This window comes from Bison bison, unplaced genomic scaffold (assembly GCF_000754665.1).
Source record: "Bison bison bison isolate TAMUID 2011002044 unplaced genomic scaffold, Bison_UMD1.0 scf7180017864325, whole genome shotgun sequence".
NCBI lineage: Eukaryota > Metazoa > Chordata > Mammalia > Artiodactyla > Bovidae > Bison > Bison bison.
Genome location: NW_011494897.1, coordinates 3,661,531 through 3,689,424, shown reverse-complemented (window position 1 = coordinate 3,689,424; position 27,894 = coordinate 3,661,531). Strand labels below are relative to the sequence as shown.

The 27,894-nt window shown below is 44.1% G+C and overlaps 1 protein-coding gene across 3 annotated transcripts in view; it reads left to right on the top strand.

The window, feature by feature from the left end:
• The window catches only part of TGFB2 (transforming growth factor, beta 2), a 95,419-nt gene that overhangs the window by 12,833 nt on the left and 54,692 nt on the right, over positions 1–27,894 (top strand). For 2 of the 3 annotated variants that reach the window (XM_010853272.1, XM_010853274.1), the window contains exon 2: positions 3,483–3,566. The exons of the other annotated variant lie outside the window; for it this stretch is intronic. In XM_010853272.1, the coding sequence (XP_010851574.1) occupies positions 3,483–3,566 (84 nt within the window). The remainder of the gene's footprint in view (positions 1–3,482; positions 3,567–27,894) is intronic. 3 annotated transcript variants of the gene reach the window in all.

Below are 27,894 nucleotides of genomic sequence, written 5' to 3'. Positions count from 1 at the left end.
ATGTTTGTGTGGAGGCTGGGGAGGGGTTGAGGCAGGGACTAATTTGATGTGGAGTTGACTGCAGCATTTTTGCTGCTCCTGCTAAGTCACTCAGACGTGTCCGACTCTTTGTGACCCTATGAAGCCTGCCAGGCTCCTCTGCCCGTGGGATTCTCCAGGCAAGAATACTACAGTCGGTTGCCATGCCCTCTTCTAGGGGGATCTTCCTGACCCAGGGATGGAACCTGAGTCTCTTGCGTCTCTTGCAATGGCAGGCGGGTTCTTAATCACTAGCACCACTTGGGAAGCCCATTTTCAGTGACATTTAATTCTGCTTGAGAAGTCATTGCAGCAAGAATGTCTTTCTCTCTGGCTAAGAGACACTTTCACGCTACATAAAAAGACTAACTACCCAGAACAGACAACCCTTATGAGAGGATTGTGATCCACCTGATTGGGTTGTTTTGAGGACAAATGCGCTTTTTGTAAAAGGCCTTTCTAACCTCTAGCTCACAAAGGCTATACAAGTGTTTCTGGAATTCTACCAAGCAAAAGGATCGCCTGGAGTGCTGGGTCTGGATTCCTGGATTTGTCTCCTACCCTCCATCCAAATTATTATTCAATAGTTTTATTTTTTGTTTTTGTTTTTTTTTTTCTTGGCCATATCTCGTGGCTTGAGGGATTTTAGTTCCCCACCAGGGATCTAACCGGGGTCCTCAGCAGTGAGAGGGCATTGTCCTCACCACTGGACCCCCTAGAGTTACCAAGATGATTATTCTTTCATTTCAAGGTGAGATCCAAGTAGGTAGCTCAGAAGCAGACTCTGGAAACCCTGTGTGTTTAGGTTTGATTGCTTTATTTCTTAGTTGTGTCATCACAGGCAAAAAGGAGTCCTAGCACTTTTATAGTTAGCTTCATTGTCTTTTAGTTATTTTGTAAATTACTCACGCAAAATTTTAATTCCAGGACTGTTTTTATCTTCTGACTTACCTGAGCCATGCTCCCCCATTATCCATGAGTATACCCAGGGACTTCTAAAAATGATTGTATCTCTAAGACTATTCATGTCTCAGATTTTCCCTAGGGTTTCACATTTTAAAAAGCATTTCACACAGACCCCAAACCTTATTAATAGAAAAAGTTTACCTGTATTTAGTGTGACTTCAAACACATAGATCTTGAAAATTGATTTTTTTTTTTAAACTAACAGTTACTTTCTTTGGCATAAATCACCCTTATTTGCATCACTTATATCTCATCTGATTCACTGTCTTAACTTCGAGGCCCTGGATCAGCACCAGAGCACCCTGTTCTTTATGGCAGTGGTTTAGTCGCTCAGTCGTGTCCGACTCTTTGCAACCCCATAGTCTGTAGCCTGCCAGGCTCCTCTGTCCATGGGATTTTTTTCAGGCAAGTATACTGGAGTGGGTTGCCATTTCCTTTTCCAGGGGCATCTTTCCAACCCAGGGATGAAACCAGTGACTCTTGCATTGCAGGCAGATTCTTTAACAACTGAGCCACCAGTGAAGCTCACCCTGTTCTTGGGCCCTACTTAAAAACAAAACAAAATAAACAAAAAGGGGAGGGGAGGAAAGGAAGGATTTTAATGCTGTAGCTTGATAGCAGAGGGAGAGCAAACCAAAGGTGCCTACTTGAGGACAGCTTGTTGGAAATGACAGATGACAACAGTCAGCTTGCCCTGTTCTCTCATAGACTTCCTTTGACCCGGGTGATCAGGGCTGAGTTCAGGGATCTGGATTCCATTAACAGAATCAGTATCCCTCTGGAGCACCACACAGCCACTGGCCTGAAGAAGGTGCTATTTCCCAGGAAAAGGAGTGAAATCCCCCCAGAAACGCACAGGGCCCTCGTGTGAAGGGAACGTGCTGCTGACCCAGCCACGCTCTGCATGCCCTGCGTGTCTCTGGTTCTGTTCCTTGAGATTTTTATCGCAGAGAGCTTTCAGCATCTCTTTTTAGAGGTCAGATCTGAATGAGAAGACATCGTGTGCCTTGCTGATCTTGTGACACAGTTTCTACCCTGTCTGTAGCTTCCTATCTTTGCTGACGGGTGATGGGAGGGAGTTTTCTCTCGGGGAGGCTCTGAAAATAAACACCGTGGTTGCTTGTGGGTGAGAACGTGTGTGAGCAGATGTCAGCTGGTAGCAGCGTATGGTGGCGACGTGAGAGCAACATGTTACCGAGGCCTGGGTGTTGGGCCTTCGCCTTCCGAGCCATCCAGGCTGGGCACCTCCCACATCTCAATTAAAGAGGGTTTTGACTGGAAGGTATAATTCCCACAAGTGTGAAAATGTGTCCCTGGGATCTTGTTAGGGGGCTGAATGTTGGAGGTGGTAAGTTATAGGGCATGGAAAAAAGTTTTCCTTATCTGCTTTAGAATTGAGAGAGAAACAAAAATCTGGCAAAAAAAAAAAAAAAAAAAGAGAGAGAGAGGGGAGGGGGAAGTCCGTAAGATCTGTGTGTTTTGTCCAAAGAAATCTTCAAGTCAGATATGAATAGTGGTCATGCTGCTTTCAGAAGACATGCCCTAGGTGAATGGAAGTTGCATGGATTTTAAATTGGTATAAGGAGCTGGGAAGGAAGTCTGTTCATGCAGACCTGGAAGGCCTTCGGGGATTCACCTATCAAATAAGTTAGATAACTGGTATTATTATATCCCCGAGCACCTTTTATTTGTCAGTTTCTTTTAAATATCTCATTTCAATCTTTCATAAATCCTCAGGAATAGCATAATGTCAGTTTCATTTTATAGCAACAGAAGCTTAGGTGCATCGAGGCATTTGTTCAAAGATTCCAGGAGACTGATGACAGAGCAGGGGTGTCCATCCACATCATCTCATGCAAAAATCTGACATTTAGTATGCATACAAGATCTTTAAAGAAGGCAGAGTTCAGAATTTCAGGATGTCAAAAAGTATCATGGAAGATGCGTGTAATCCATTCCAAGGAGGCCAAGGTTTTTAAATTGTCACTAAGCAGCCCTAAACCAGTATATACTTGAATTTTTGAGCATTGATGTAGGAGTTTTCGTGTGTTAGAAATGGTAACAGGTGGTTTTAAGAAAACTGAAATCGAGGCCAACCAAATGAAAGTGAGTTTTACTCTTAAGAGGGAGTCTGTCTTTTGTTCAAAAGGTCAGGGCCTTTCCTATTCATCTTTAATATAAGTCAAGGTATTTATGTGACTGTTTCAGTATATAAATTGTACATTGTTATTTTAACACTAGAATGTGTTAAGGGGAATGCTAAATTTAGGAGCCTGATTGCTGGTTAAGGCATGCCAAAAGATCTGGGGTGAGAATCCACAATCCCCCAGACTTGCTTACCCCGTAGTCCCCTGGCCCTGAGTAGCGGGGCCCTTCTGTTTCTGGGGGAATGATAAATACATGCATTGAGTCCCTCTTCTGCGTTGAATCTTTGTATAGCTCTGTATAGGCATCTCCTCAGTAAAATAGCTAATGACTGTGCTTTTTAAAACTCCTAGCTGTCTGCCCAGTTGTTACAACACCCTCTGGCTCAGTGGGCAGCTTGTGCTCCAGACAGTCCCAGGTTTTCTGTGGGTACCTTGGTGAGTACACTCGTCTGCTTTATATACCTCATTTGACGTAGTGGTAGCCGGTCCATCTTTAGTGTTTGTCTCCTGGGTGGGGGGGGACTTGTCAGAGGCGAAAGAGAATTCTGAAGTGCAGCCTCGTAGCTGGACAGTCACACAGGTGCCCCCAATCTTGTAGTCAGAGTGTCTATCAGAAAAACTCATGAATGCTTTGAAGTGATATGATGACTTGATTCTAATACGGGGAAGGATGGATTGTGGGTCTATGAGATGTGTGATCTAGGGCTTCCCAAGTGACTTGATAGATTGATCTCTTGACTCCCTGGGAGGATACTCTGTGGTGGGGGGAGGGATTGTATGGTCAGAATGTCAAGGGTTCCTTTTTTTTGGTCTCTTATTTGAACCTGTGTTCTTATTTCTGACACACAGCAATGGCTCAATGAATGTTTCTGGTACTGAACTGAAAGGGAAGAAGGAGATCTTTCTCTCCTTTGAAGTTCTACAGGGAGGACAGTGGGAAATGTACGCTGATCATTGTGGCCTTCATACAGTCATTAATGGGTTGTTTGTGGCCTTCATATGGGTTGCATGAGAGAATGGGGTGATTATGGTCAAGGCTTCAGTTGGCTGAACCTGAGAGCTTGCCACTGTGCCCTGACCCTCAGGACAAGTGCAGGCCCCTCAGAGCCTAACCCTGTGTGATAGGCTGGGGTGGGGTGGGGGGGTCACCAAAGCTGGAGGGCTCACCCCTTTCTGATTTGGAACATTAATAAATCAGCCAGCTTTTATTGAGTACCATCTTTTATCATCTGCTGAGCCATGAGACCACAGCAAAGAACAGGTCTTAGGTGACTGTGACACTGAAACACTCTGGCCCAGGTGGTACCCTGATCCATGCTCAGGAAGGGAGGAAATGGACTTACTGTCCTGACATTAGTTCCCTCTACACTTTTGAGGCCCTGAGGAAGCATGAATTATATGGATTCTAAATTCAAGTGGAGATCCCAAATAAGGACAGGAGAAATGTTTTTATTTCCCCGATAGATGTCTGCACTCCCTGGGTTATCCTGCTGTGCACTTTACCACTCCTAATTGTGAAAGTGTTAGTCACTCAGCCATGCCCGATTTTTTGCGACCCCATGAACTGCAGCCCATCAAGCTCCTCTGTCCATGGGATTTCCCAGGCAAGAATACTGGAGTGGGTTGCCATTTCCTTCTCCAGACGATCTTCCCGACCCAGGGGTCAAACCTGGATCTGCTGCACTGCAGGCAGATTCTTTACCAACTGAGCTACTAACCTTGCTCCTTAGGAATCAAGGAATCAAGAAATGAAATAGTCTATTTACAGTGACCTAAGCTGGGCTTTCCTCAAAAACAAAACTGATTGCATTGAGAATATATATTTATTTGAGTACAGAAAGCCTCAGAATGGCTACAAGCTGCCATGTGAATAAAAAGAGTGAATGGCTTCATCCATGCTTTTTAAGTTCCTGTTTGTAAGGCAGATTGTATTTGGTTTTCCATCTCTAAATTTGTATTTTATTGTACTGTCTAAACCAAGGAGTTAATTGTCTGATTTTTGTTTGTTTGTTTGTTTGTTTCGCCAGCTTGTTGGAAAAGACAAGGGAAAGGGATGAGAGAAGGAAAACATGTGTTGAATTCCAGTCCCCCCCACCCCTCCCCCATGTCCCTGGTACTGAAGGCCTCTGGTCCTTATTCTTCCCATGTTGGTTGGTTGGCGAGGGTGGGATGAAATCCCCATTTTTCAGGGAACTCTGGCTTGGAGAGGTGAATACCTTGTCCTCAGTCATCAAACTAGCAAAGGGAGTAGAAGCAAATCCCGAAGTCAGGTCTGGCCCGCGTACCCTCCACCACACCACAGAGACCCCAAACTTCTTTTTTTTTTTGCTTTTCTTTTATTTCCCCTGGGAATCCCATCCCGTTAGTTTTTATAATTCTCTTACCTATCACTTTGGATTAATTTCCTTTTCATCTTTTCCTCATAGTAAACAAGTGGAGAGGTCTACCCTTCCACTTGGCCTCGGACACGCCTTCTCCCTTGGGGTTATTTTCGGTCATTTAATGGCTGCAAGCTTCCCCCTTTCTTTGATGGAAAAACATTGGAAGCCCACCCTGCCTCTCCTGAGTCTGGGAAAATCAGGAGTGTCTCAGAGGGTGAGGCTAGGGAAAGAGATCCCTGTTCAGTGGGAGGCCCTCCTGCCCCACCCAGCTTCCCGCCTGGGAGTCAAGCCTGCAGACCCTTCCAGACCTTCCATGCAAGACTGCTGAGCAGTGGGGCTCTGCAATTTTTTTTTTTTTTGGTCTCTGTTCTTAGAAACAGTAATTGAGTAAAAATGTAAGTGAGCCGATGCCAGGGGGCAGGCGTCCAGGGTCAGGGTGAATTTCTCCATGCTGACTGTGATTCTGAACACTCGTTAAGTGGAGGCTGGCTGGTGCCAAGCGGCTTGAGGGTCATCCCTGTCACCTTGTGTGAACCGCCTCTCCATTCCAAGGAGATGTTGGGAGTGGCCGCAGGGAGTCGGGGGGTGGGGGGACCCGTGGCGCCTCTGGCTTTCCTGCCTCCCTCTCTAACCTGGGTGTAGTTATCACCACGTGACCTGAACCCATGCTTGGACTGGCAGCGCTGATGCCTCCTCAGTTTTACATCAAGTCCCCTGGAGGAAGACATCGTCCTTGTTCCTCGTAGCCTGTGTGGCCGCTACATCATTTCCACTCCACCCCCTCCCGCCCTTTAAGTTCACTCTCCTCCAAAATGTAGGTTGAGGTGAGCTTAGCCTGCCTGAAGGTTTTTCTTCTAAGATAGACGAGTCCAGGAGATAAGCAGTCCAGATGGTCTCTCCAGGAAGGAATGGGTTAAGAGTCATGAAGGCAAATCCAGCTTTGTTTGTTCTTTAAGTATTTACTGAGCGTGATGCCTTTCATTAGCTTGGTTCAGATTTAAAGATGAGCTCCTCAGAGTGTGGCCTGCATTTTTGGTACGTTCTGAAGGGTCATCAAAAGCCGATTCCCGGGCCTGTCTTGAGTCAGAGTCCCTGGGGCGGGTGGAACCCAAGGAGTCTGTACCTTTAAAAGGCAGCGCAGGTGCACCGGTCCCCATTAACCTGATGCAGTGGAGGCTCTTATTCTGCCGGTGTGTTTACTCCAAGTCCTTCAGCCTGAAGGATTCAGATCTAGCAGGGCCTCTGTTTGATCAGCTGGTCCCACAAGTGTGAGACCCCGAATCCATAGCGTGACCACGTTTTCACCCTGTGCTCTCCATGTCCCTCAGTGCATACAATGATCGAGTTAGGTCCGTAGTTAATCACGCTGATCACACATCACCCCTGCTTACCATTCACCACAGAGGGGCTGTGAATGTGCAGGCAGATGACCGAGTGGCGGGGGGTGGATGCCTCATTGGGAGGTTACGCACACTGGATTGGACAGCGCAGTTTCAAAACAAATGTATAATGTGCAAGTGATGTACAATTTATAATGCCATAGCCGATGTATAATGTTTAGTTCACTGAGGTAGTGTTTGGTCAAAGCACCGCTGACCTCTTCATGGCCTGAAATCTGTTCTGAGACATTCCACGGGGTAAGGATCTCGCCAACAATGGAATGTAAACTCTACTCACTCAGCCCAACTCAGTTCCAAGTAACTGAAGTTTTCTCTTTCCAAATAGCGTTTTTTTTTTTTTTTTTCCAACCAGAGGTATTCGAGCAGGTGAAAATCTGACCCAGATATTAAACAGAAAAAGTTAATAATAAATGACTTTGGTATTTTCTCCTGTGATTTTGATGTTGTTTTAGAACCATCCAGTATTTTGAATCCAACCACACAATATGGCTATTCTATAACTACTGTAGTGTTTTTGATGATCAAGATAGAGAAATAGCCAGTTCTTCTACATGCTTTGTATCACTGAACCAAAAAAAAGCATTTTTTTTTAAATAAACATGCCCAGGAATTGTCTTTGTGCCCCAAGTGATTTCTCTGTTATTTCTACCAGTTTGAGAGCTAAGTTCTTTGCTATGTGGTGAAGAGTAAATATAACAGTGAACTAACACCAGAGGAAGAGGCACTAACTACAGTGGTCACTTTATAACTGCCCTAGGATTATACTGGTCAGGCTTTTAATGACCACTGGAAAACAGGAAGTTTGAAGTCTTAATACCATAATAACTCTCATCACTTTGCAGATTTAAACAATGGGAATAAGCATTTTTCTACTGAAGCAGGAAAAGAATGACTAGTCGTATTCATTCTACTTCCCAGCAAGCCTTCCATTAAAAAGGTCTCTACGTGCACTACAAATATAGATCTAGTTGTAAGACAGATGTCTAATGCATGCAAAGATCATAGGAAGACGAAGGTAAACACGAGACATTCTTACAACAGTCGTTCACTGCACAGTGTTCATTGTTGCAATGCACTAGGCATCCATCTAGGCACTAGCGATGCCATCAGTGAATAAAACAGAAAACTTTGCCCTTGGGGTGCTTCACCTTTTGCAGAAAGAGGATAGACAATTAATTAAAAAGATGAGAATGGTAGAATGTGATCAATGTGATAGGACAGAAAATCAGAGCAAGGTTGGGGAGTGGGGAGGTGAGTTGCAATTTGATCAGACGTATCCTAGGAGATGAGATTAGAGAGAGAATGACACATGGGTCAGGTGGGGACTTGGAGGCCATTGCCAAGTCTGTGGTTTTTCCTCTGAATCAAATGGGGAGAAGGGTGGTTTTAGCCCAGGGGTTCTGCAGCAAAATTGAGGACAGTGACCAAGGCAGGAGCCAGAAGCCCAGTGAACTGGTCTTGGCAATGCACTGGGAAGGCACTCAGCACAAGGAAGTTCCAACAACTAGGAACTTCAACAAGACCTTCCTTGTGCTGAGTTCTTTCTTTAACAGATAATTTGATAGGCAGGTCACAAGTGGGTTCTGTATATAGAAAATATTTTTTTGTTGTTGTTTGTTTTAAATGGACACTCCTGAATTACTGGCAACCCACCCCCTTCCTTTCTGGAAAGAAGCTACCTTTGCACCTTCTGTGTATGCAAATAACCTCTTGGGTCTCCCATCTTGTGCTGACAAGTGTGGAATGGCAGCTGCTGGAGGCTGCACTTACTGGACCGCTTAGTCACGGCCACCCTTGATTCATGACCAGGAACACAGGACACTGCACTCATAGGTGACCACGGTTGGCCTCCGAGGATGACAAGCTGTCTCTTCCTGTAGGAAGTGGAAAGTCAGACTTGGAAGGCTCTTTGGATCTGTCCAGCTGTGCCTTGTACATTTGCCTAAAATTTGAAATGAGGTCATAAGCCAGGGAATGTGTAACACTATGTCTCTTATCAGTCAAAAAGCATTTCTCTTGGACCAGAGTTTGTGTTCCAATTTTTAAGTTTTGAGCAGCAAGACTTTACACTGGGATGTCGGTTCGATTCCTTCATCCATCTCTATAAGACATGTCAATCGAGTCTACTGCATTCAGTGCTGTGTGAGCTCTGCCGGTGGATGGAGTAATAGAACACAGATCCTGACTTCAGGAGCCTTTGACTTAGTGAGGAGCTCAGGCCGACCAAACCAGCCCAACCAAACTGAGAAGCTAACACCATGTGGTTGATTATAAGTAAGGGTCTGAGAGGTCAGAAGAATTGATGAACTTGCTCTAGACAGGTCAAGGAAGCCTTCTCAGGGGGAGCTGGTATTTGCTGCTTCAACAGATGGCCTTTGGGAGGATAGTTTGGCAGTCAATCAGTAGCACTAGGAAGTCTTCAGCTTTCAGTAAGGGGAAGATTTGCCCTTTCATGTTTTCTCCCTCTTTGAGCTCGCATGATTACTGTCTTGATGAATCATGAAACAGCAGAAGCACTTACTGTAGTCTTTGAAAAATTGAACGTGTACCTACAGGAGACCCACTATGAAATAGTGAGGCTGGAGAACAGGGCAAGATCGTTATATGAGGTATCTGTTATTCAGAAGACATAATGGACCCATGGTGTACAAAATCCATTAGACAACTCAAAGTCATTAGAGCTTCTTTCCCCTTCTTCTTAAGGACACATCACAAAGGTTGATCCCTCACTTATAGTCTATGGATTCTATGACATCTTTTGTTGTGGGACCCAGCTGAGGGAGCAGCGTCTAAACCCGGGCATGCTGACCTCCTGGCTGGACCACAGGAGATGTATAGTTATCCACTATGTTCCCGTGACCAAACATGACTTCAGTAGGGCAAGAAGGGGCACAAGAAAAGGATCTGTTTGGCGGTGGGTCTAGAAGAGAAGAGTTTGACCAAATGGTATAGTCTACCGTAGTGTAAGTGGTGGAGTTGGGGAAAAGAGAAGGATTTCACCCATGTTAAAAACTTTCTATGTTGTTGGTATGGCATGGTTGGATCCACACTTTTGCTTTGTCCATGGAATTATGAGGAGCTTTATAATGGATATTTGCTGAATACTTAGTCAGTTGGCTTTATAAGACAGACATCAATTTCCTTCTGCTCCACTTTTATTTTATTATTATTTTTAAAGTCTTTGTTGAATTTGTTACAGTATTGCTTCTGCTTTATGTTTTGGTTTTTTGACTATGGGGCATGTGGGATTTTAACTCCCTGACCATGGATGGAACCCATATCCCTGCACTGGAAGGCAAAGTCTTAACCACTGGACCTCCAGGGAAGTCCCCTTCATTTTTATATACAACTTATTCTTCCAACCAAAACAAGTTTGTTTGGTGTCAGAGGCACAGTTGGTAGTACTAGGTTTAGGAAGCAAGTCCTGATATGTTATGTGAAATTTATGTGTGTCAGGGAAACTCAGGCTTACCTCCAAAACATGTACTCACATCTCTTCGCCTTAGGGTCTCAGGTTGCCAGTATGTTCCTGACATGCCCAGCAGTATCTGGTAAATGTTCTTCACAATCCAGGTTAAGTTTCTATGAGACTGTAAGTCTGAAGATGCCTAGCTGTAGCTGGAGGTACCATGACTCTCCTATTTCTTATCTCTTTTGTATGAGTTCCATGCCAATTGAATGAGTTAAACATTGAGTACCATGTGGCTGCCTCAAATTCTACCTAACCTGAGCCTTAGTCTCCTGACAGTGACTGATGAGGTCAATGGGTTAGTTTCAGGCTCTCTCCTGCTGTGTCCAGTGAGAACACTGCAGAATGACCCCACCTGGCATGGGGCATCTCCTGTGCCCCTCTCAACCCAGGGGCAGCCATCCATCTGCTCTGAATGCCCCTGAGCACGCTGGGTAACTCCCTGCTTGCAAGTTCCCCATCATCTCGGCAGCCTATTCTTAGTAGCAGCAGATGCTGAACATCTCCATCCTGCTTTTGGGGTCAGCAGTGGGAAAGAGCAGAAAAAAATGAAAGCATTGTTTTGCACATGGCTGGACATCTGTATTTCTGAATTGCCCTGTTGTGTGGATGATGCAACTGCTGGAGCTGTTTTGCTGAATGTGAACTTTGTCCACCAACTGGACTCTAAATTGGTTTTGGATCCTTGTGAAATCTAAACGGTCAGACCATATTTTTCTAATCTTCAGTTGGACTGTATCTTTGCTCTGAAGTGGAGCTGATTCGTTTCTGTTCACATCCACCGCAGGGGTTGCTTCTCTGTTTTTCTGCTCTGCGTTGCTTGTTTTCTCAAGGCTGCTACTTACCTCGTCCATTGTGTGTATTCAGGAGAGCAGGAGGGCAGCTCCCTGTGGTACTGTGGCCACTGTGGCTTCAGGGATGGTTTACTCAAGTGTTATTGTTAGGGAGAGAGCTGACTGGTTTTCAGAAACTGAACAGGGGAAGCGTCAGGACCAGCTCACCCACAGGTATGCTGGTACTATGACAAAAACTTGGACTTGGACTTCAGATAGCAGAGCACTCAGATCCTTTACTGGAAGCACTGACCCTCAGGGCTGTGGTCTCTACTTGGGTACTCTGCTACTGAGATTCTCAACTTCACTGTGTATAATATAAGAATCATAAACTCAGACTGGGGTCCACCTCCAGAAATTCTGATTTGATTGGTCTGGGCTGGGAGCTGGCATCGTTAGTTTTACAAAGCTTCCCAGGGCATTCTGATGTGCAGCCAGATTTGAGAATCTCTGTTTTGGGAGTTTATGTAACATTTGCTACTGTGATTTTTGTCTAGCTATCCATGTCCTGTTATGAGTTTCTGCATGAATTTCTGCATGAAAAAAAAAGGCAAAGATCTAGGTGGGGTGTTAATAAATGAAGAGTCTGGATCCTGGCTTTAGTAATAAGAAAATGAATAGTAATGATATTGATCACTGTTAGTTATTGCATACTTACGTTGGGCACTGTGCTAATCTTTATACTAGCCCTATAGGATAAACAGGGCATCCCTGGTAGCTCATCTTATAAAGAATCCGCCTATAATGCAGGAGACCCCAGTTCAATTCCTGGTCAAGAAGTTCCCCTGGAGAAGAGATAGGCTACCCACTCCAGTATTCTTGGGCTTCCCTGGTGGCTCAGATGGTAAAAAATCTCCCTGCAATGCAGAAGACCTGGGTTCGATCCATGACTTGGGAAGATCCCTTAGAGGAGGGCATGGCAAGCCACTCCAGTATTCTTGCCTGGAGAATCCCCTGGACAGAGGAGCCTGGTGGGCTACAGTCCATGGAATCACACAGAGTTGGACACAACTGAGTGACTTAGCAAAGCACAGCACATCATAGGATAAACACTACTGTTATTTTCAGTTTCACAGATGAGGAAACTGAGGCTTGCAGACATCATATAATTTCCCCACAGTCACACAGGTAACAAGTGGCAGAGCCAGAACTTGAACTTGGTCTTTCTGGTTCCAAAGTTCATCCAACCCAATCACTCCCCTAAGACGATGAACTTAAATATGAACAAGAATATTTGGGGTAAAGGGATGAGATGTCAAGAAAGGAGAATTCACTGAGTGAAAATAATATATAACTATATTTAAGGGAGATCATTCTTTTCTGAAAAATGAAGGAAAAAAAGATATCTTTGGATGACTTTCTTATTTTCTTTTGAAGCCAGTATTTGTCTCCCCCAAACCTATGGAAATTCAGAGTGAGCAGCAGAACCCAATGACTTGCATGATGGTGTTGGAATTAGGCAGTGGCTTCTGAGTTCAGCTCATCTTTACCTCCTGTCTGAGGAACATCTTTACCTACCCCCATTTGAGGAACGACCATGGTTGCTTCTTATCCAAACTTGTTCACTGTATGGAACATCCTGAAGTGATTCTCTTGTCCACACTGGGTAATTACTGGAGTGTGCAAGGGAAAATCCTGGAGTTTTTCATTTTTTCTCCCTATATAAGAACAACTGTTTTTTTTTTTTTTTTCAGGCTAGTAAATCTGAGTTCTTAAACTACTCCATTAATCCTTTAATGCCTATTAAAAGTTCAGAATGGTACCAGACCAAGGCCCTGGAAATTCCGTCTCCAGCTCTTGGCCACCCTATATATAACCATACATGTGAAAGAATGTTGCAGATTGAGGCATCCAGTAAATATTTGTCAAGTGAGGGAGTGAATGAACTTTGCAAATATGGACCATAATAGATATAGCATATTGCTAAGGATTTCTTGGGGAATGAGTGAAGTCTTAGTCCACTGGTCTGCTGCCAGATTTTCCATGGGGCCACTTGATCAATTAGCCAACTCCTAATTCCTTCCTGGGGTAACTTTTTGTACACTAAGCACAGCAATATTAATAGGGTTAAAACAATCTTATTATCTCTGACCTCTGTTTGTGTCTCTCAGCCTGGATGAAAGGACACTGCCTTTTTCTTCAGTCTCAGTAGTATTTTTCATGTTATAAGTTGGGTAAAATTCAGAGTCCCCTGGAGCATGGAGAGAGAAAGAGGCAAGTTACTTGCCAGCCCATAGGAAAGCCAAGCCCAACGCTGATGCATTCTTGTTGTGGATGGTCCCACGGGAACACCTGGATTAGCCCCCGCTCCCGCTGTGGGTTCAAAGTGCTGTCCCTGGAGTTATAGAGGGGCAGTTGGGTCCTCAGCCAGACGGCACAAGTATTTTTAGGGCTGTTCGCCTCTCAATCTAATTTCTGCTTGAAACTTTAACACATGCAGACTGCACAGAAATGACTTTTAAACTACTCTCTGGGTAGTGTAGGAGGGCTTGGATTAGTACCACAGCCTTTGAGCAATTTTTTTTTTTTTTTTTTATTGCTAACTATCCAACAGGCTGAACAGAGGAAATTCAAGTCTAACCCTGGAGGGACCCCTGTTTAGTCATCTGTCTAGACAGACGAGTTCATATAATGGGCCTCTCTGTTTCTTTTGCTTTGTTATAACAGACGGTGGTCCCTTCCTTTCAACTCTATGAGGATGTCAACCTTTGGTTTTTGATCCCAGCCTACTGTTGATAAGCCAAGAAAGTGACTCACACATGAGCCAAGGATGACTCTCGTGTGTGACACAGTCTGTGATATAATAGAAAGAAAACATAGACTTTGCATAAAGCAGAATCCTGGGTAAAAATCCTGACTGTGAAATATTAGGCGAGTCACTTACCCTCTCTGAACCTCATTTTTATCTTCTCTAAAATGAAAATTAATTTTTAAAAATACTCTTCTAAATGCTACTTAAAAAGAGAGAGAGATTAGCACATAAAAATGCCTTGCATGTGGTAGGGAGTGAATATATTTTTTATTCATTCATTTATTCATTAAGGTGATCAGTAAAGACTTAACTTTTCCTGTTTTTTGGTATTCTGAGACCTCTAAGAAAACCAGAAATTCCAGCCCATATTTTTAATATCAAGTCATATGTTGAGAAAAGCAAGTGATAGATATTTTTTAAGCCTAGGAAAAAGTTGAAAATAGTTCCAATTTCTGTTAGACAAAAATAATATTGGAGATATCATTTAAATATTGGTAGAGGTAAATAAGGCAGAATGATATTTTCAGTTTTATCAGAAGGGCTCAAAATTCTCAGAACCTGCCTAAAAGAACTCTCTTTGTTAGTAACTATTTCTGCAACTAAGTGGTACATCTCTCTCCCTTGTTATTTCACTTTATTTTTAAGCATTTTGCAGGTTTCCATTATATATGCACAATATTATACATGATATACATGCACACTTATATACATGTTAACCTTTGAGATATGTTCCAGTTCACTTTTGTTTGCCAAATTAGGCTACTATGAAATGAGAAAAATATTAGAAATATCAGAAACATAAAAATATTAGATATTTTGAAATATCAAATATTAGAAATATTATCAGGAGCCACATAGGCTCCTGATCATACTTTTGTTTTCAGTTTAAACAACATTTTTTTTTGTGTGTGTTATTTTACTTTAATCTCTTCCTGGACTGTCCCTAAAAGCAGTAATGTGGAAAATACCATTTGATTCAATTTAATTCAGTAAATATTCACTGAGCATGTACTGCCTCCAGGGCTTGCTGCCTGACTCACACAGGTGGATAAAAATGGGCAGAGTCGGGGTGGACTCCCCCAGAGGAGGCAGCACAGATAGGCCAGGGGAAGGCACTGCGATCACACGACACAGGTCTAAGTGGAGACACCAGATTCCTTTTGATGGAACAATGGTTGGGTGCGCTCCTTCTTTAAGCTTCAGTTTCTTAGCTCACACCAAAATGTAGTAATCATGGTGGGTACATGACAGAGGGGATGCGCCTCAGAACATGTGATATTGCTTTTGTCAGTGTTCTTCTTATTCTTTTTATTGTTATTTTTCTATTATGGCTGCCCCAAAGTAGCTTATAACGTTTTGGTGAAAACAAGTTGATATACCCACCACCCTACACAAAGCAGCAGAACCATTCAAAAGTTGCTGAATGATATTTACAAGCCAAGGCCAATGGTAACACAAAGACAGAATGATTGAGTAATGAAAACAACTTTAAAAAAACAATTTGATCCGTATCGTATGCAGATTGCTATGTGTACCTGAGCGGTGAATAGCCACAACCTCCATATGGAAAGGAAAATAGGAAAATCAGTGTCTCCTTCAGCTGTTAAAGGACAGAAGCAAATGATGGCTGTGTTGATAGCAAAGCTATTCCCATCTCAGAGTACAGTTCTTGACGTTTCCATACATTGAAATTCCATTAGAACCCACTGCTTTACGTGGCTTTGGATATGGTTTGTCTGAGTCATGTCTCTTTCAATACAACTGCAATCAATAAAAAAACCAGTAAAATGTGGTTAACCACAAGGACATCCCTCCCCAGCAGCCCCACCCCCAGTCAGCACTGTGATTCATTCAGTTTACTGCTCCTCCCCGGTCGTAGACTCTGTATCGAGAGACAGGCTTCTTCGAATACAAAGAACAGAAAGTCCCCGTCTTGTGCTGGTTTGCCCGCTCCTGTGTTGTCTCGCACGCCCCACTCCTGACTCCTGGGAAGCCCCGTCCTGTCCTGGCCTGGGGTGTCTGTGGCCTCAGCATCACAGGGACACAGGATAGATGTCTTTGGAGGATGTGGCCTGAGGTCCCAGCAAACCTTACCGAGTAAACAATCTTGCCCTCTCTCTACCAGTACAACTGGCTTCCTGTTGCATCCTTTGTCATGGGAATCTTGAGGTCCCCACTAGCCCTCAGCTTCGTTTTCATTCCTTATGTGTCTTGTACTGCTTTTTCCTTCTTGTTCTTACACAGTAGGGAACTCAAGCAGCTGGAGGGGTTGTGAATGCACTGGGAGACCAGAGGGGAGGAGAGGAAGGGAAGGTGGGAGACAGGTGTGCAAAGGACCGAGGCAGCCTTCACTTGCTCGCTGCCTGGACTTGGCCATTCCTCATGGGGCAGCACCTTCCCAGGCCAGTGAAGCCAGAAGGGTGTCTGCCAGCAGCCTTAAGCTGTTATCCTGGAAATCCCAGACCTTCCATTACCCACAGGGGCTGTCAGGCTTCACGATTACCTTTAACTGTCAGAGCAGACTGAGAGAAGAGTATGCTCTATTTCCTTTATTCTTAGGACAGTGGTGTACCTTTCTTAGTTCCCACCTTGATAGTTTTTCTCAAGGTTGCCATTTGGGAGGAGTTTTTCTTTAAAAATGCTGAGGTTGGCTATTCGGAAAGTAAGATGAAGCCAATGGAAAACGGTGTCCTTTTTCTGTGCTCTTAACTGAGGGAAGTTCAGTCCTGATCAAATCAGTGAAGCCCAAGGTTTAAGTCACTGGCTGTGTTAGAATCCAATTTTACCACTTTTCTCTACTTGCTGCTAGTTAATGGAGAGAAAGGTGGACCTAAAGATGCCTAATTACACTTAACTTCTTTTATTTATGGGGGGAACCAGTCACCCTTTGCTAAGAATCTGTATCTAGTTTCTTTTATTCACACTTAGTATTTGGTCCAAAATAAACAATAACAACAAAAAGAACAATATTTATAATAATAACATTTATTACTTATACCCATGTAGTGCTTCTACCCTAGGGACCTTCCTAAGCACTTGAGAGATACTGACTCATTTGATCCTGGCAATACTAGGTAGATATTATTATTTTCTCCATTTCACATGGGAGGAAACCAAAGCACAGAGATAGATGAAATCACTCCCCAGATCCGTAGCTAATAAAGGGAAGAAACAGGACCCCCCACCCCCACCCCGCTCATATCTGCCATTATCATCATACTCTCATTAATTGACCCTTGAGCTGATCATGTGACACAGAAGTGGCAACGCTGTGTCATCATTAAGGGCACAAACTCTGAAATGAAAACTGCTCCAGAAAACTATCTGTTTGGGGAAAGGCAGTGAGATCTGAAAGCAGACTCCACCTGGCTTAAAATATAGAAATCATTTATATATGAGAAACCTATGTGGTGAATATCCACCCACGCAGTGCTCCTTTGGGATGAAACTGAAAAGAGCAGTCAACATGCCAAGTTCTCTCCAGATGACTTTTTAAAACTCACCCCTCTGATTAGCAAACAGTACAGATGTTGATAGAGTTGGAGGATTTTTAATATCTTTATTTGAATTACACAAAGCAGCCAAATGTAGTTGGCCCTGGGCTGCAGCCTATATGTGTCTGGATGCCAAGAAGCAACTGTGCTCCGCTGGGATGCCGAGCATTCCAGACCTGTTACCTTGTAAGTGTAATATTTACCAGATTTTCGCTTCATCTGGAGATGAAGAGCAGAGCTGCCCAGAGTGGGGGCGGGCCTGGCTGCTGGGAAGGGAGCTCCGTGTGCAGAGGCATCCCCGAATGAGCAGGGAGCTGGGGAGGTGAGCGCAGATCTGCCAGAAACAAGCCTTTTTCCTGGCAACCAGGAATCTAGGAAAAAATAACAGACCTTACGTGGTTGGGGTGCCCAGCAAACTCATAGGACAGAGTGCTTTTGCTTTCACAATCCTATTTTACCCTCACATCTCTAGGTGATAGATGCTGTCTTGTCCCTATTTTGTAGATAGGATTAATGCAGTTCAGGGCTTCCCTGATAGCTCAGTTGGTAAAGAATCTGCCTGCAATGCAGGAGACCCCAGTTCAATTCCTGGGTCGGGAAGATCTGCTGGAGAAGGGATACGCTACCCATTCCAGTATTTTTGGGCTTCCCTGGTGGCTCAGCTGGTAAAGAATCTGCCGGCAATGTGGGACACCTGTGGGTTCGATCCTTGGGTTGGGAAAATCCCTTGGAGAAGGGAAAGGCTACTCACTCCAGTATTCTGGCTTGAAGAATTCCGTGGACTGTATAGTCCACGAGGTCACACAGAGTTGGACATGACTGAGCGACTTTTACTTTCAACGCAGTTTAGAGACATAAGTGGATTGCCCAAGCTCACATATTTAGTTCTCTTCCAAAGCCTGTCTTTATTTTGACTTTAGTAAAACTGATTTGGAGAAAGGAGGTGAAGGTGGCCAAGTGGGGCTGACTCATTCCCTGTAGCCTCTTTTGAGTCTCACTTCCTCTGACCTTCCCAGCCTCCCTGCCAGGTAGGTGTTCCTCGCTTTCTACAGGTGAGGAAACTGAGACCTCGAAAGGTGAAGACAGGTGCCCAAAGCCAGATTTTTTAAGTGACAAAGCCAAAGCAGAATTGGGGTCTGCTGAGTTCCAGACCTTAAATCTTGTGTTATAGCACTGTGTCTTCCTTCATCAGCTGGCAGTGCCAAGCTTACAAACAAAACCCCATCCTAAAACTCTGGACAAGTACAGCTCTCTGTGATGTTCCTCAGTTCTGAGAAGGGGCTGGAGGCCATTTCAGACAGCCTGTACTGAACCCTGTGTGTTAATAAACAGAGCTAGTAAATGAGACAATGTGATTAAGAGTGTGTGTGTGTGTGTGTGCACACGCGTGTGTGTGTATGTGTGTGGTGCGCACGTGTGTCCCTGTACAAACAGTGAGGCACTCATAGGCTGGAGGAGAGGAGAATGATTTTCAAATCAAAGAGGTCAGCAGTTGCCAGAGCAGCACATGTGTAATGAACCATATTTTACTTTCATCATCACTTCATCAGATGAGTAAATAGAGACAAGATCCCCAAGGTCAGCAAAAGGAGATGGTGAAACCGGTCTCTAGTTCTTTCTGCCCTTCCTGGATGGGGGCTGCCATCAGCACCCTCACCATAGCTGGGGTTTTTTTTTTTTTTTTTTTTTTATTTTTTTGGCGTAGAAGTGTTTGACTGAAAATGAAGCCAGAGCATTGGCAGCAGCCCCCCGCCCCCACCAGAAGTGCTCAGGGCTGTCTTCCAATGAGGCTGGAAATATAAACAGAAGAGCTAGTTTGCCTGGGGGCCCCTTGCAAGAGCCCTTATTCGCTACTGCTCCCTTTGCTTTGGGGGTGGGGGAGGTAGGGAGGGCGATGCTTTGGTTGAATCTCACCCAAAAAGCTGTATTTTTAGCCGAAGATGGAAAATTATAAAAGCAAAGATGTGAAATGAAGCTCTTCGGTGAGTGTTGTCAGTGGAAGAAGTCACCCCAGCATAGACGAAGTCGCTCCAAGATTCCCATCCACACTGGAGCAGGGCCCCTGACTCCCCGCAGCACCGGCTCTGGCGGGACTGATAAAGGGACTGGTCTTAAGCACTTGGTTTTGCTTGAACACTGAAGTCGGTAGACAGGTTTCTTTCTCTGTGCAAATTCAGAGTTTTTCTTTACTACCTTCACATGCCACTGTGTCCTGTACTGGACACTTGTCATAGGAACTGAATCCAAAGGATGATGTTCCATCATTTCAAAGTTTGGTGGTAGTGGTGGAGGGGGTCATACATACAACAGACCTTGGTTATGCTACTATTTTGTGGAGTGGATTTTGTTTCATGAGTGAATTTGGTCTCTACATTCCCTTTTCTGATTCGGTTTTGGCATCAAGTTTATACTGCCTGCCTGAGTGAGTTGGGATATTTCTCCAATACTTTCTTTTGGATAGTCTGCATGGTTTAGAATGATGTATTTCCTAAAAGTCTAGGGAGATTCTTCTGTACAACTTCCTGGGACTAGTATTTCTTTTGTGGGACATTTCATAGGGATATTATTTTTAAATTATTTATATGCATTATCATCCTTCTAGTTTCTTTTTTCCCCATTCTTTTTTTTTTTATTAATAGTTTTTTTTTTTTTTTTAGGTTGATTTACAATGCTTTGTTAGTCTCTGGTATATAGCAAAGTGATTCAGTTTTATATATGTATATATATTCTTTTCCATTATAGTTTATTACAGGATATTGAATATAGTTCCCTGTGCTATACAGTAGGATCTTGTTGTTGTTTATCCAGTCTACATATAATAGTTTGCATCTGCTAATCCGAAACTCCCAACTCAACTCCCCCCCAACCCCAAATATGGAACGCTTTGTGAATTTGCATTCACAACGAGACCATGCAAATCTTCTCTGTGTTGTTCCCACTTTAGTATATGTGCTGCCAAAGTGAGCACTCCCCGTTCTTAATGGAAGTACTATTTGCATATGGTGAAATGCACAGGTCTTACATGTGCAGAAAGGGATGCCTTCAACAAAATCTTGAAGCAGAGGAGAGAGGAGTAACTTGCCTTTGGTGAAACAGCCAGTGTTTAGGGAAAGGAGTCAGGGTTAGGAAGAGGAGGATGAAAGACTCCGACTCCTGCTCCCAACATAATGGTAAGATCATCATCATATACTGTCTCTAGTTTTCTTAGAAGCGCAGATCTTTAATGGGCTTTCCTTTTCAAGCTCTGGTGGTATATGGAGCTATGAGGTGCTTTTTCTCTTTTGATACCTCACCTCAATTATTAAAAAATATTTATTTTTATTTATTTGGCTGCGTCAGGCCTTCACTGTGGCATGTGGGATCTAAGTCCCTGACCAGGGATAGAACCTGGACCCCCTGCACTGGGAGCACAGAGTCTTAGCCACTGGGCCACCAGGGAAATCCCCTTCATCTCAGTTTTTGGAAATTAGTATCTATGGAGACTAGGAGGTTGTCACGTGACACAAGTCTACTGTGTACATTATTTTCAGAGTCTTCTTGGAAATAATTGGGGTTTTGAATTAAACACTAGATGGTTAGGAAAGGTTTCAAGAAAGAATAGAAAGCAAAAGGAAAGACAGTTCCCAGTCAGGAAATACTGACAGAGCCTTGGAAATGTGGATGCTGCCCTGGGATATTACAGAAGAGCAGTGGAGCTGGATTTATGCTCTAAACAGAGGCTCAGTGGGAAGCTTAGAAGCACAGACACACTCCTGTTTAGACAGGATAGCCCACTGCTGCTTTGTTAATTAGAATCCTCCTGGGATTTGTAAGCGATGTTTTAGGCAGGTCAAAACTGCAAGACAGCAAAGTGTGTGCCTTTAAATAAAATGTACCATCTATTGTCAATATGAATCTACATTGAATAAAGCACAGGAACATTTGGAAATGCAGAGATGTTGCTTGTGTAACCTTCAGAGGTCCCTTTTATGTTTGATGGGGAAGCAGGTGACATGGGGGAGGGAGTCACAGGCCTTCGTTGTCACACAGGCTCCTCTTGGCTGCACAGGCAGTAAGAAGTGGCAGCCCTTACATAAACTGTTTATCCCTTTGACCATAATATCTGGAAGTTTTTTGCTGAAGAATTTTAACACAGCTACATGCCAGATTTGGTGATATGTTCTATGAGTCAGGTTTCAAGGAGTTAGAAGCTGCAACAGAATTAACCACAAGCTTCTGAAGAACTTTCCATGAAACACATTTTCAAGGAAAAACTGTTGCCTTTGGATTTCCCCACCTTAAAAGGTAGAGCGTAAACACACACTGACCAGAGAGTACCACATTCTGGAGCCTCCCAGAAATTGTGAAATAACACAAGAATGCCTTCCCTCCACCCTTCATTTCTGCCTCACAGAGTTTGTCATGCGTGGCAATTTTATGGTGGTGTGACAGTTCTGTAGAGATGAGATAAAGGGAAAATTTATTTAAGATTAATTTGAATGGTATAAAGTAATTCATGGGGTGCCCCATCCCTCATCCAAAACATCTTGATTCATTTTTAAAAAATGAAAAAAGGAATTTTGTAGCAGAAGTGTTTTGAGTGCACTGGGTGTGTGTCTTATTTTTTGATGACCGTGGATTGTCATTTATTATTTTGTAGGGTTAGAAGTTATAACCTTTTTCATCTAGACAATTAAAATTGCTCTGTTTGTTGGAATAGAATCAGAATAACTTGAGGTGGGGAAAGCATCAGTGGGTATGTGGTCTGTTTGCCAAGCTGAGAAAAGCAGATATGTTAAATACTCTGTGTGTTATAAACAAGATTGTATGTAAATGGATCTCTCTCACCTTATGAAATGAAGTCCTAAAAGTTGTACCACTTACTGGCTATATTGTTGTTCGGTCACTGAGTCATGTGTGAACTGCAGCATGCCAAGCTTCCCTGTCTTTCACTATCTTCCTCAGTTTCCTCAAACTCATGTTTATTGAGTCAGTGATGTAATCAAACCATCTCATCCTCTGTCACCTTTTTCTCCTTCTCTCAGTCTTTCCGAGCATCAGGGTCTTTTCTGATGAGTCAGGTCTTCGCATCAGGTGGCCAAAGTATTGGAGCTTCAGCTTCAGCATCAGTCCTACCCTAGATAAATTATGGAATCCTCTTGAACCTTAGTGTCCTCATCTGCAAAATGGGAACAAAAAGAGTGTCTACCTTGTCGAGTTTTTGTGAAGTTTAAAGGAGAGAATGTGGGTAGGAATCTGATCTGCTGCTTTTATTATCTGTAACTTATATATTAAAGGCAGATTTAAAGGCAGTGTACCTACTGTGCATTTGCTTCACCTCATTCATCCTTAAGCTTAGGGACTGTGACAGTCCTTCACATCCCTAGGGTCTGGCTAAAAAGGAACAGAAGGCAAAACTCAAATGTGTTGGTTAAAAGGCAACTTGGAGGATGACCTGAGGGGCTTCAGGAAAGCCAAGGAAACAGATCAGAGTTGGCTACAGATGCTTCGGGGCCCCGGGAGGTATCATTCTTAGGACTGATGATGCTGTGGTCTCACAGACCCCCTGAGAGGGCTTGGGTTCTGTGCATTGTAACCTGAAGGATCCTTCTCTATGGTGAGGTGGGAGTCAGGATTTGGGTTTTATAATCCACTTACCAGTGCTTTCTGGTTACCAGCTCTAAGCCTCGGTTTCCTTATCTGAAGAGTGGGATATGTTCCTCAAAAGTTGTTTCTAGGGGATAGATCAGCTTGTGTAAGCAAGTGCTTGCTATCTCAGTGACCTCTGAGGAGGTGTGGTGGGTACATTCTTCTTCAGTGACAGTGTCAGAAAGGCTGTCACTAAACAGAGAGAAAAAAATGAGTGTTGGGGAGGATATGGAGGAAAGGGAACTCCCATGCGCTGTCTGAGGGAATGTAAAGTGGTGCAGCTCCTGCAGAAAATAGTATGGAGATTCCTACAAAATTTCAAAATAGATTCAGCAGTTTCACTTCTGGATAATTATCTAAAGAAAGTGAAAATTCTCATTTGAAAAGATATATGTGCCCTGCATGTTCTTTGCAACATTATTCACAATAGCTAAGACAAGGAAGCTACCTAAGTGTCCATGGATAGATTAATAGATAAAGAAGGTGTAGTATACATATATATATTTACACACATGCATGTAACGGAATGGGAGAAGGCAATGGCACCCCACTCCAGTACTCTTGCCTGGAAAATCCCATGGACAGAAGAGCCTGGTGGGCTGCAGTCCATGGGGTCACGAAGAGTCAGACATGACTGAGCGACTTCACTTTCACTTTTCACTTTCATGCACTGGAGAAGGAAATGGCCACCCATTCCAGTGTTCTTGCCTGGAGAATCCCAGGGACGGGGGAACCTGGTGGGCTGCTGTCTATGGGGTCACACAGAGTCGGACACAACTGAAGCGACTTAACAGCAGCATGCAATGGAATAGTCAGTTCAGTTCAGTTCAGTCGCTCAGTCATGTCCGACTCTGCGACCTCATGAATCGAATCACGCAAGGCATCCCTGTCCATCACCAACTCCCAGAGTTCACGCAACCTCACGTCCATTGAGTCGGTGATGCCATCCAGCCATCTCATCCTCTGTCATCCCCTTTTCCTCCTGCCACCAATCCCTCCCAGCATCAGAGTCTTTTCCAATGAGTCAACTCTTCGCACGAGGTGGCCAAAGTACTGGAGTTTCAGCTGTAGCATCATTCCTTCCAAAGAAATCCCAGGGCTGATCTCCTTCAGAATGGACTGGTTGGATCTCCTTGCAGTCCAAGGGACTCTCAAGAGTCTTCTCCAACACCACAGTTTAAAAGCATCAATTCTTCGGCATTCATTACTCAGCCATAAAAAGAAGAAAATCTTGCCATTTGTGACAACATAAATGGACCTAGAGGGTATTATGCTAAGTGAAATAAGTCAGAGAAAGACAAATACCATATGGTCTCACTTATACATGGTATCTAAAACACAAAACAAGTGAACAAATAACAAAACAGAAAATGACTCATAGATTCAGAGAACAGACAGGTGGTTGCCAGAGGAGAGGGGGTGGAAAGATAAGTAAAATAGGTGAGGGAGACCAAGAGGTAAGGACTACCAGTTATTATAAAATAAATAAGTCTTGGATATAATTTACAGCATAGGGAACAGAGTCAATTATACTATAATAACTTTGTGTGGTGACAGGTGGTAGTAAGACTTAACATGGTGATCATTTTTCAATGTGTAAAAATATTGAATCACCATTGTACACCTGAAACTAATAATATTTTAAGTCAATTACACTTCAGTGTAAAAAAGCCATTAACAAAGAATAAGCATAAATACAGTCATACCACCTTGCACTTATGGATTAGTTTGCATTTAACAAAACCCTTTCACATACATCATCATATTTGAGCCTGACCAGAGCCCTGTAAAGTGGTCACGAGCTCTAAAGACACTGCTAAGTCGCTTCAGTCATGTCCGACTCTGTGCAACCCCATAGACGGCAGCCCACCAGGCTCCCCCGTCCCTGGGATTCTCCAGGCAAGAACACTGGAGTGGGTTGCCATTTCCTTCTCCAATGCACGAAAGTGAAAAGTGAAAGTGAAGTCGCTCAGTCGTGTCTGACTCCTATCGCCCCCATGGACTGCAGCCTACCAGGCTCCTCTGTCCATGGGATTTTCCAGGCAAGAGTACTGGAGTGGAGTGCCATTGCCTTCTCCATCTAAAGGCACGGAGAGATCTAAAACAACACAGTTTCAGAGGCAAATGGGAGTTCTTACTAAGAAGTTGTAGCCCTGTGTATTGGACTTCCCAATGGCTCAGATGATAAAGAATCCACCTGCCAATGCAGGAGACCGGGATTCAGTCCCTGGGTGGGGAAGATCCTCTGGAGGAGGGAATGGCAACCCACTCCAGTATTCTTCCCTGGAGAATTCTATGGATGGAGGAGCCAGGCAGGCTACAGTCCATGGGGTCAAAAAGAATCAGACACAACTGAGCGACTAACACTTTCACTCTCACATAGACCCTTCATCCCTTTAACCAGATCAGAGAGTTTTTTACTGAAGTTTTTTTAACACAACCACAAGGCAAGATGCGGAGAAGGCAGTGGCACCCCACTCCAGTACTCCTGGCCTGGAAAATCCCATGGACGGAGGAGCCTGGTAGGCTGCAGTCCATGGGGTCGCTGAGGGTCAGACTCGACTGAGCGACTTCACTTTCACTTTTCACTTTCCTGCATTGGAGAAGGAAATGGCAACCCACTCCAGTGTTCTTGTCTGGAGAATCCCAGGGATGGGGGAGCCTGGTGAGCTGCCGTCTATGGGGTCACACACAGTCAGACACGACTGAAGTGACTTAGCAGCAGCAACAAGGCAAGATGAAGACCAGTCTCCTCACTCAGTTGCAGCAACTTAGTTACAACCAACAGCATTGAATCAGGAGCTAGAAACTCTCACACACACATCATGTGCTTGGCTGGTAAGGAGCCAAGGTGAAGGGGCAATAACACAGACATATCACACTTTCAAAACCTAAATGAGGCTTTTCAGAAGCTCAACCTCTGAACCCTCAGTGTTGTGTTTCCTTCCCCGTATTTACTCTTTGAGGAAAACAGAAGATTCAAGAGGCTGGAAGCCAGACCTGTCCAGTGAGCCTGAGCACAGTGTCACAAGTTGTCAGGATGGTCACACTTCAAAGGGCATCTGCTTCTGTCATCTCTCCTTGTCCTGAGACTTTGGCTGTTCCCAGTCAGAAGTTTCTGACTCCTTCTGTGGATGGTTCTGACACTTAGAGATGGCTCATCATTTACTGAGCTTTGGCTGTTCTTTTGGAACTTTCCACCTTGAAGAACTTCAGCATGAGCCCTTACTGGGAAGAAAGGGCCATGGAGCAGTAGAAAGAGTGTGGAGTTGGGGCCAGATAGACTTGGTTTGCAATTTTCAGCCACTGCTCTAACTGCATGCATGAGTGACTTGCCTGCTCTAAACCTCTCTCTTCATTTGTACAACGGGAGGTGGATTCTGGCTCATAGCAGGCACTGTTCTTATATGAGAGCATCTAAACGAAATGCCACTGAAGTAAGAAATGAGATCATATCCAAGAAAGCATGTTGTAAACTGCATGTTAATGACTTTTAATAGTAAAATCACCAGAAATCTCCTTTTACACCTGATTTTATGTGAGTTATCCAATGGGTCAGGAAATCTAATAAGTCCATTGGATTGGGTTCATAGGGTTCTGATACTAATAGTTATCCACTGAGTAGGAGAAATGGAGCCAGGGACTGTGCTTGTTTGTTTGACTCTAAAGGAAGAGAAAATACCTTCCATCCACAAGGTTTCAGATTCTCCTGTCGTTTTGACCTATGTGACTTTTTCTTTAGGAGAGTCTTCCTGACATCAGACTCAGAGACTGGATGCTGCCTTTCCTGTCTGCTCTCAGTGGTCAGTTATAATATAAACTTACATTTCTTGAGCAGTGGCTGTGTTCATAGTCATTACCTTAGTTAATTCTTAGAGCGATTCTTACAAGCAAGAGTGAGTATTATTACACAAAAATTAATCTGAGTCCTTGCGCTCATCTATCAGGTAAAATCTAAGAGAGAACTGTCATACACAAGAGTGTTGTTGCGCCCAAAGAAGGGAGAGATTGCTTCTGCTCTGAAAGAGCTGGAAATTCCTCTAAAAAGAGGACAAACTGGGCCGGACCTTCAAGAATGAGTAGAATTTGCCAAATGTAAAGGGTTTCTAGGTGAAGGATTCATGTGGCTTGGGTGTGGTGGTGTGTCAGCATTTGGCATGTTTGGAGATCAGAAGTCAGATGGTGCATTTAGCGCTTGGGGCCGAGTCAGCTGTGGTGAGGGAGTGTGGGCAGGGGACGGGGCAGCAGAGATGACGGTGTGCCCACAAAGCTAGGAACGCAGGTTGGGGTTCTAGGGGACAAAGCAAGACGTGTCTTGGAGTTGTCTCTTCATTTGAAAATTGTCAGGGCTTTTCACTGGGTAGGGGTTAAGAGAGAGAAAAGGATGCCTGAGAAGAAAAGTGGGTTTTCCTTGTACCACGGTGTCTTGACAAGCTAGAAAAGGCCAGCCAATCCCCGTGACCTTATGGGTAGGGAGTGACTCTCCCAGCCTTAGAGCCTAGTCCCAGCCCAGTGTTCTTGTAGATACCAGGGAACTGAGCCCAGGCAATGGCACCCCACTCTAGTACTCTGGCCTGGAAAATCCCGTGGATGGAGGAGCCTGGTGGGCTGCAGTCCATGGGGTCGCTAAGAGTCAGACACGACTGAGCGACTTCACTTTCACTTTTCACTTTCATGCATTGGAGAAGGAAATGGCAACCCACTCCAGTGCTCTTGCCTGGAGAATCCCAGGGACGGGGGAGCCTGGTGGGCTGCCGTCTATGGGGTTGCACAGAGTCAGACATGACTGAAGCGACTTAGCAGCAG